The sequence below is a fragment of the Rhipicephalus sanguineus genome, chromosome 1, assembly GCF_013339695.2.
Source record: "Rhipicephalus sanguineus isolate Rsan-2018 chromosome 1, BIME_Rsan_1.4, whole genome shotgun sequence".
NCBI lineage: Eukaryota > Metazoa > Arthropoda > Arachnida > Ixodida > Ixodidae > Rhipicephalus > Rhipicephalus sanguineus.
Window position 1 is genome coordinate 160,398,921 of NC_051176.1, and position 10,371 is coordinate 160,409,291.

The window sequence follows — 10,371 nt, forward strand, 5'->3', positions numbered from 1 at the left end:
ACCAAAGGAAACCAAGAAATGGAGCTGCGCAACCTGGGTATACAAACGAAAACTGTTTTGTATTGAAGGGGGGGGGGGGGGGGTGTGGCCGCTTTTGCAATTTTTTTATCGCATTCTGTGCACGTGAGCCCACCCTGCTGTCTTTTTTTTTTTTTTTTTTTTTTACAGAAGTGGGTGAAAGAGACGGGAGTCGCCAGCTTGTTTTAAGCGCGTTTATGCACCCGGCAGCATGATCAGCGCCCTTTGTAGCGCTGTGTACTAGGTTTGCATTAAACCGAGGGCCGTGTACTGGCGTCAGTACAAACAATTCACGAGTAGGTAAAGAGCATCGTCGATGTTCTTTATTGACAGCAAACAAGTATTGCTCTTTCAACGCAAGAAATAAACACAGCGTTTTGGAACCATTATCGTGAGCTCGTAAACAGCTCGCCTTCGTCATCGTACTTTTAAGAGACAAAACGAATTATAGACGCCCGCCGCAGTGGTACAGCGGTTACGGCGCTCGGCTCCTGACCCGAAGGTCGCGGTTTCGATCCCGGCCACGGCGGTCGCATTTTCGATGGAGGCGAAATCTTAGAGGCCCGTGTACTGTGCGATGTCAGTGCGCGCTAAAGAACACCAAATTGTCGAAATTTCCGGGGCCTACCACTATGTTGTGCCTCATAATCATGTCGTGGTTTTCGCGCGCAAAACCCCAGATATTATTATTAAAACGAATTGGACGGCGGGTCTTGCCCGTTTGCGCCGTCGGTTAACGTTCACAATAATAACCAACTTGTATTACAAAACAGTCGTAAAACATCAGCATATTTGCTGCTACACAGTGACACAGACAACCTGGAATTTCAGCACTTACTTACGACAACCACGCCTAAACACCCCGAGGTTTATTTTTATCTATTACAACGTACTGCAGTTAAGTTGAGGACACCAAGCAGGCGAGGCTTGGAAACCACATTGTAGTGGATGTCGGCATGCAGAGTGATAGAAAGCGTAAGCATTCAAACACGTGTAGGATCGACGCAAATGTGCATAAATGCACAACACTGACAGTGGTAACGAAGCATCAGAATAGAATCGCCGACCAAAAATAACAAATATGCACGCATAAAAAAGCGAATCTACCGAGCGCTGAAAAACGCTCACAGCTTTTTTTTTTTTTTTTTTTCCTTTGGGCACTACTGATGTATCCCCCGTCCACTTGGTTCAAGACCATTTATCAAACAAGCATGGTCCGTTTCATGAGATTCGCCTTACGCCTCCACTTTTTGAGAGCGTTTTCATTCGCGTGGCTGTGAAAATTCTGCAGTTCTGACCATCTGCTCGTCTCGGTTCCAACGCGGAAAAGAGAAAACCGCGGCCGATAGAGACCCCATTGCAACATCTTTTGCAAGAGATGCTGCACGAAAATATCGACGGCAGCACAGCACCAGTTTCGGATAGTGTAAAGAAGGAATCTATCCTGCGCTAACAGCAGAAGCAGATGTTTATGTTGAAAGACTATTTTCACCACATTCTAGCTGCACGACAAGCTGATCATGAGGGATAGCAATGACACCAAAGAAAAAAATTATCGCTTCAGCATGCCTTTCACGCAGTGCCCAGTCTTTTAGCAGAAGAAGAAGCCCCACTACCCAGCACATACAGAAACTCTGAAACACTGAGGAGAAACGCATGCTCCACAGCATATGCTCCACAGTAATGCAACACCTGCATAAAAAATATACAGGTGCCGCATAAACTATCCCATTAGAAAAACATGCGTACCTACAGGTACGCATGTTTCACCGTTGGGGAACCTATAGAAACCGATGCCTTCGCCAGTATTGCAGATCCTGTGGCACCATACAACATCACAGTGACTACCTACCATAATTATAATGCGTCTACATGAGCGAATTAAGAAATTTCTCTCACTCGTATCTTAAGTAACATTAATGATGCTGTCGCATTATTTGCAAGAAAATGGAAAACAGTGGAGCCAACCATCGGTTGATAACTAACCGCCCATCTGCGCGTCAGCTGCGGCCACCGAAGCACAGAGACGCAGTTTTCAGAAATTTTGACCATATGGTGTTCTTCAACGTGCGCTTAAATATTTAAGTACCAGGGTCTCTAGCATTTCTCCTCCATCGAAATGCGGCCACCGCGGCCAGGATTCGATTCGGTCAGCAGTCGAGCACCATGACCACTAGACCACGGTGGTGGGTGATCGACGCAATCAGCCGGCCATGAGCGGCAAATGATAAGGAATCGCTGAACAGCGCCACAGGGCCACGGCTGTGGCCCCAGCTTAGCACATGTCTGAATGTGTCAGTTCACGGTCGCCACTTTACCTCTACCTTTCGAAACTTCTCCTGTGCGTGCACACGTCTAGCTCTTAAGCTAGCAATTGAAAACGGAACGCACAACTTTGTTCCGCGAACATATTGTCACGCCCGCTTCTTGTTTTATTTTGATGTATTCGGGTTTGACCAGCAAGGACGGTTAGCAACGCTCGACGCTGACCGCGCCGCATTGTTCGAGAAGGTTCGCGATTGTAGTACATCACTTTGTTAAGATTGCGTGCAGGACGTGAATAGTCTAGATTATTCCAGAGCTTGCGCGACCACCAGTGATAAGACTGGAAAGTTCGATACGTGATGTATAAAAGACGGCGCGTCCCAGCCATGAGCAGTTTTTCGACGGCCGACGCTCTGTTCGTCGCTATCAGTGTACAGTGTGTATTGCTGTAGTTTGACTTTCCTTTTCCCGGCCACAAGTTCGGTCAAATAAAAGAGTTTTATCTTCGACACGCCGACTGCGGCCTTCGTCGACGTCACGACCCCGTGACAATATAGCGAACTTTATTAACCGGTTACATTTATCATTCCCCCCAATCGTGTTAAAACATTCCCAACGCATTAAGCTACATTCACACGCACATGGCATATATTCACTACCAGTCATGAAATACACACAACTACCGCTAATGAATGAAGCCATAAAAGCTGTAATCACGCGCTTGAGGCTGGGGGAGGGGACAGGCGGGTGCTGCCGACTGTCAGGGACGTTCTTTCAGACTTCTACGTTATAATTAGCGTGTGTGTAGCAGAACCCGGTTCCCGTTTCGGCACATTTGGTTTTCCGCTTTACTAAACCTTCTATTCCCATTCCGATGGGGGCGAAACGTTAGAGGCCCGTGTGCAGTGCGATGCCAGTGTGGTCGAAATTTCCGGAGACCCGCCACGGTGGTTTAGTGGTTATGGTGCTGGACTGCTGACCCACAGGTCGCGGGATCGAATCCCGGCCACGACAGCCGCATTTTCGATGGAGGCGAAAATGCTAGATGCGCGCGGGTACTTAGATTTAGGTGCACATTAAAGAACACCAGATGGTCAAAATTTCCGGAGCCCTTCACTACGGCGTCTCTCATAATCAAATCGTGGTTTTGGGACGTGAAACCCCAACAATTATTATTAATTTCGAGAGCCCTTCACTACGGCGTGCTCCTTAATCATATGTGGTTTTGGCAAGTAAAATCCTGCTACCGACCTTGCTTCAATCATGCGGGCTTAAATTTTCACTTGCAAATGCCTTGCTTCAACGTATACCACTTAAATAGCACGAAATCTCAAATTGCAATAGAGGGATTTTTTCTCAGAGTGAGGCACCCGCTTCAGTGTTTGAGCTAACAAAGTCGTGGTTGTACGTGTCGCCATGAGCGCAAATCTCTCGGCAAAACGTTTGAATCCAAGGTAAAAGCCACCGTGGCAGGGTGATGACGTCGAGCGTGTGAACGTCTTATTAGCGATCGCAATCGATAATTAGTGCACATGAGTACTACACACAACAAGGAGTTCAAATTTTACGTTTCAAGTTCGTAAGAAATAAATATTTCTTGCGAGCGCGCGCGCGCGCGCGCGTGTGTGTGTGTCTGTGTGTGTCGCTGGTGTCGTTGACGAACCTTGGCTTGTCTCGTGTCTTAATTTGTCCCGACCAATAGCGGCTATTGCAGTGTGGGGCAAGACCTAAAGACTTCAGGGCAAGACCTAAAGGTACATTATTCTACCCAAAGGCAAGGATGTTGACGCTTCGGCACGATCAACTTTTCAGTTGTTATGCACAATAAAATAATGGTGTGGAAAACAGCGCGACCGTACACGGCTCGCTACGCGTTGCATACGCACAGCCTTGCATACGCTGAACTAAGACTTCCTAACATTGTTCTTGGCGCTAAAAAAAGAAACTGAAGTAGACGACTCAAGGCACCGAGATGAAGAAAGTATATCCAACAGTGACAATCATCACACAAGTCTACATGGACGCGAATAAGCAAAAACGCAGTCCCTAAACGAAAACAAGACCAGCGTTGTCTGTTTCACCGCCACCATACATGCTCCTATAGGAGTGATTCCGACCACTCTTAGGATTAGATCGCAGAGGTGCAATTTTTGCTAACTTTTTTCTTTCTTGAATCGAATTACGCGAATTTTTAGATAGGGCAAAAATACTATATCGCAAATGCATCACCATCGCTGACATATCCCTCAACAAGAACAGCGCGCCTCATCGCAGCGGGCAATATGAGAAGCGTACAAACGATACGCTTCCCTCGCCGCAGTTCATGACAGTGATAAACAGAAGAAGCCGTTATCGCTTGTGCTACCTCTAGCATCAGGTGCATCATCGCACAGCCAGCACCATCGTCGATGTCCTGTCGCCTTTTAAGCGGCAGCACACGTGGTCGTTTCCAGGCGGAACATTAGAGAGCATGCATGTCACGTGGTATTATTTTTTTTTATTTCGCGGACCATCTGCAATAAGCAGAAAAACGAATACTTAATAGATCGAAAGTTAGAAACTGTCTAATCCGACGTTTTGCAAACCGATCTACAACTTTCTAATTGGACTTCTTCGGCCGGCTTCGTTGCTTCGAAACGTGGTTAATTAATGTGCCCTAATTAGGCAATTAAGCAGAACACAAAAAATAGTGGGGCTTATTCCGTGCAGTAGTCAGCAACATGCATTAGGTTGCGTCGTCAGAGTGTGCGTCGGCATATTTTTAAACTCTTGCTGAAGTTAGCTGAGGCATCCTGTATATATTCTGATAATGAGGGCATACAATTTCGAGATGCCTACTAATTAGGAGGACGCGCAGTTCAAGAAAGATGCGAAGGCATTTGTGGTTACACAATAAAGAAAAAAACGTTAAACTAATGGCACATCAAAGAAGGAGGGGAAGGTGAATAACGAAAGATGCAGGATGTTTCAGGGCTTATTTGTGCACTTTCACGGCACCAAAATTCCACTCTTCGAGCAAACACGGCGTGGCGCAAAACTTTGCTTATCGCAAACGAAAGAAGGAAGAAGAAGGAGAAAAGAAAGGCACATTTGCTGCTGGGACTCCACGGGACAGAGGGTAAAAGATCAATATTGAGGCGTCTTTGGCAAACATCGCCCAAGGCCGGCCGAGTGACCGAACGCCAAGCTTTCGCAATCTCAACACAGCACAAAACTCGAAAGAGCTATACACTAAATAAACCTCGAGGATAACGTGTGACATCACAAAGTAAACTTTAGTTGAGCATTCGTTAATAATAAATTCGGAGAGTCTCGTCTCGCATAGTCAATGGGGCGTACTCAAAGAAAGAACTGTCCCGTGGAAAAAAAAGTAATAGAGATTTACAGGGATGCGAGAAGCACCGGGCGTTTAGTTTCCGAAGGTTTTCGCAACTTCGTGGCGGCTCGATGTTTGCGAGAAGTCTATGTGGACGAGAAAAAAAAAAACAATGAAGCCCTGAAAGACGGGTGACGGTAAATGCGCCCACGGCGCGATATTCGTGAGCGCCGCCTTGGTCTTCATCTGTTTGTTAAGCGAACGTAAGTGCAAGAACAAAACTGAAACGAGCACCGTTGCGTGAATGAAGGCCCGCTGTTTGCTCCTGGCGGTGGTCAATTCCTCGAATCGCGTTTTGCGCGATTGAACATTTATCGCTTTCCATTCAGGCCCATCAGGGTTAGAACTCCTCGGTTGGCGGTTTTGATCGGTATAGAGAGACGCTGAACTCGTCTGACAACATTTATTCAACCGGTTTTGTTGTCCATCGACGCGTCGGTGGCGGTTGTTAGCGCTGCGTGCAAACGTCTTTCACGGCACGGTGTGCGATGAACACAAAGTGCCCGCGAGAAGACCCGCTTCTTTTAAAAATAACATCATTCACTTGTTTCGTCTCGTAGAAGATAGAAACAGTCTTGCGCCCGTCGATAGTGACGAAACGTACCGAGCTTTTCAGAGACCACTTTGCGGCTTGTTGCATCGAATGGCCCCCGCATTTACATTTCATGAAGCGCCTCGCAATGATCTTGAATGAAGGTTCTGGTACAGGGGCACCGTACAGGCGCGTGGATTCTTCGAGCGCTTCTTTCTCTCTCTCTTTTTTTTTTACTTCCTTTCATAGTTTCGCTGCAAAAGCGAACGTGGTGTAAAGTTTAGTCGAAACCAGCGACCTATACATCCCCGGCCATTTCACCACGACGAGCTCGCCCTGTATACTATTCAACTTTCTGTCAGTTTTCCTGCGGCTTTAATAAGCAGTTTTTTTTTAATATAAAGATATAATGAGTCATAAGGGACATTGGTAACGTTCTGCGTCTGGAGCAAATACGCCTGCGACTGAAACCACGTTTTTTCTTTTCTTTCTTATTTTTTAATACATGCTAGGAAAGCTTGCGTATGAAGAGCAGCATGCATGTGACTTCAACAAATTTACGACTTAATGTGATGATGCGCTTTTATGTCGATGTAAAGCACGCAAGAGTGCAGTCGATGTCGGCGCATAGTTCCAATCATCATCATGAACTTCCCTCTGCCGCATTGCTTTATAGCTTTCCAAGTTATTCCAAAAACAAACAAAAAAAAACGGTAGCGCGAGGCGTGCATTCCGTATCTGCAGCACAGATAATAAAGGGCTGAATTCACGAAGGTGTTCGTTCGAACGTGTTCAGTATAATCGGTCGGCAGCTGACCTCTCTAATATTAATTTCCAACGTCAACATTGGCTAACGTATACGTGTTACTGTTAACAGTTCTAACGTAAGAACATTTTTTTTGTGACCACACAAGCCAGTGCCTTTAACAAGATGTCTGTCTGGCTAACCTCCCTGTCTTTCCGTCTATTTTTCCCTCCTCCTTCTTGTCTAAAACAAAAATATCTTTCTTACGCCGTTGCTTTTCAGAGTCTTGTACAAGCGGCTATAGACTAATAGGGGGACGTCGCATACATGCAAAAAAATGACTGACTGTGACTTTCCGTGTACTCTCTCTCTCTCCACATTTAAATTTCGAGACGTAGCGTTTAGCATACGAAATGACGGGGACGCAGAGCGGCGTGGGACACACAGGCACTGACTTGCAAGAGCGCTTATTTCCTGTCAAAGAACTACATTTATAAGCAACCCCGTTCGCAGCAAACATCACAAATGCGCAGACTGCAAGAAACACATATCTTTACGGAGATGGGATAAATGTTTACAAGAAAGCGCAAATGGCGATTTTGCGACACAGTTACGAATTAGCCGATCAGTCATTTCGGCTTATATATTTTTGATAACTATGTTTCAACACCATCAAGTCCCCTTTCTTGTATAGAACTATTCCATTTGCGTAAATATAGGTGTTCTTTGCAATTCTGCACATTCGTGATAATTGCTGCAAAAGTGGTTGCCTATGTAAAGGTATGTGCTTGTTCGATTCGGAATAAACACTGTTACTCGAAACAAACTTTGTCACGTCGAAACGTCTACGTCACTGAAGTTAACAAGCGGTGAAAGGCGAGCTAGTTGGTACATAACTCAAAAATGGAAAAACAGCGCGGAAAAGAAGAGAGGATGACCTTATTTTTAGGCCTGGTGGTCCCAGGTCGCCAGTTTCCTACAGGGTGGGTGTCCTCCCAAGCGACTATGTATACTTCGTTCTGCCGAGCACTAGGCCGGAAGGGCGCTTGTACCTATATACCGGTAGGTACACGGCGGCAGCAATTCTCTAGCTCGCCCAGCAGCGGCGGATGCTCCACTATTTCACCAAGGCTGTGGTGGGTTAAGGTGCGTCCAGGGGCCTTTACAGAACCTTATGGAGCCACCTTTCGAGGTGAGTACCCGAGAACAACCGAGCGCCAGGTCGGTGTACTCCCCTACTCTTTAGGAAAAAGCGGTGGGTTTCTATCAGGCACTGGGAATCGAACCCGGTACCTACCGCACTGAAATCGGACGCTCTACCATGTATCCACCGCTGCGACGCTTCCGTCGTCCTGTGCTCGCGCTGTTTTTTCCATTTTTGACTGAACTTTGAAACTCTCCCATCCCAGTTCCCATTGCAGGGTAGCATACCGGTTATTGTGAACTGGTTAACCTCCTTGCCTTTTCCCTCTCTCTTGTTCCTTTACATCCTAGCAGGTGGAACCTCAGCAATTACCAATTATTATTTTCTTAAAAGAGTATGCCACTGGCACAACTGACACTCTGCGGTCCCTTCGTGACTTTGCGTGTCGTCACTGTTTTCGCGCAGGCAAAACACATGGAGACCGAGAGCGAGCTGTCGTCCAGCGTGGAGGAGGCCTCGCCGTCAGCGGCCACCAACTGGAGCGGCGGCAACGGGTCAGAGGCGGCGGCCAGCTGCGATGTGTCGCCGCAAGTGCCCGAGGGCATCCAGGCACTGATGTACCTCATGTACATCGCCGTATCGGTGGCTGCCATTGGCGGAAACGGCATCGTCTGCTACATCGTCATCGCCTACCAGCGCATGCGCACCGTCACCAACATGTTCATCATGAACCTGGCCATCGGCGACATCCTGATGGCCTGCCTTTGCATTCCGTTCACGTTCGTGTCCAACCTTCTGCTGGGCTACTGGCCCTTCGGCGGCGTCATGTGCGTACTGGTGACGTACGCGCAATGCGTGACCGTCTTCATCTCGGCCTACACGCTGATCGCCATCTCGGTGGACCGGTACACGGCCATCGTGTACCCGCTGCGGCCGCGGATGACGAAGCTGCGCTCCAAGCTCATCATCGCGCTCGTCTGGCTCGTGGCGCTGGTGACGCCGCTGCCCACGGCGCTCGTGACGCAGCTGGTGCCGCACCCGTGCGCCAACCGCACCTACTACTGCCTCGAGCAATGGGGTCGGCCCGAGCAGACCGCCTACTACAGCATGGCGCTCATGATCCTCCAGTACTTCTTCCCGCTGCTCGTGCTCATCTTCACGTACACGCGCATCGCGGTCGTCGTCTGGGGAAAGGAGACGCCCGGCGAAGCACAGGACGCACGCGACCAGCGCATGGCCGCCTCCAAGAGAAAGGTATAGCTTTTATATATATATATATATATATATATATATATATATATATATATATATATATAGAGAGAGAGAGAGAGAGAGAGAGAGAGAAACATTTCAAAGTGAGCTATGTTTGAACAATTATAATCGATCTTGCTGTCCCACGCCACGAACTCCACAGCGGGGAGCATTGCCCCTTGCAACCTCTAAATCTCCTGTGACCGATAACATAATTGAAGTTCTTGAGCTCGATTATTCCAAGCAGCGGATGCTACTTGAAACATGACTCTTTCATATGGAGCCCACATCAAGCGTATTTAATCAATGCATTAGAAACAGTCCGAAACCGTGCCGCTAGTTCATTCACTCTTCTTACTCATACGACGTTAGTATTTCATTTCTGAAAGAAAAATTCGGACTGCCACCCGTTTCTTTTCGTCGCCGCATAGCAAGTCTCGACCTTTGTCATAAATTATTTCACTGTTCACTCAATCAGTCGCCTTATATAACAGCAGCAGTACGCATATCTGACCCCACGAGTCATCCATTTTGGTTTACACGCCCGTCATCGCGCACTACAGCTTTTTCTGCCTCATTCTTTTTTCGAGCTGCTACAGACACTGGAACGGCCTCCCCCGGGACATCGTCACCATCGCTCCATCGCCTGCTTTTTTAAGATCGTGTTGTTTACCACCTTCAATACTAAAACAATGTCCACTGCTTATTCTTAATCACAATAAAACCCTAACCTTATGTAATGCCCCCCAGAAAGCGGGCCTTTAAGGTAATAAACTGAACTGAAATGAACTGAATTAATTGCACGTAAAATTGAGGTATATAATTGAACATTTAACTTGAATTTACTATAGTTAGCTCTGAATTATTTACCTTGTGGCACATATTGAAATTTACAAATTGTACCCGCTGAGATTGCATCACCTATCCACTTGCAATGAAATCTGAGGATGATGCGGATTTCATGATACGCGCCATCGAACTGTCGGTTTTTTTGTACAAAATGGTTTTGTGCAATAATTTACGATAATAAAACTTCTAGG

The 10,371-nt window shown here is 47.0% G+C and overlaps 1 protein-coding gene across 1 annotated transcript; it reads left to right on the forward strand.

The window, feature by feature from the left end:
- Window positions 1–8,549: 8,549 nt before the first annotated feature.
- LOC119379999 (RYamide receptor-like) lies at window positions 8,550–9,340 on the forward strand. The gene has a single exon (XM_037648962.2). It carries the CDS (start codon window positions 8,555–8,557, stop codon window positions 9,338–9,340), a length of 786 nt encoding a protein of 261 aa, XP_037504890.1. The 5' UTR covers window positions 8,550–8,554.
- Window positions 9,341–10,371: the final 1,031 nt, after the last annotated feature.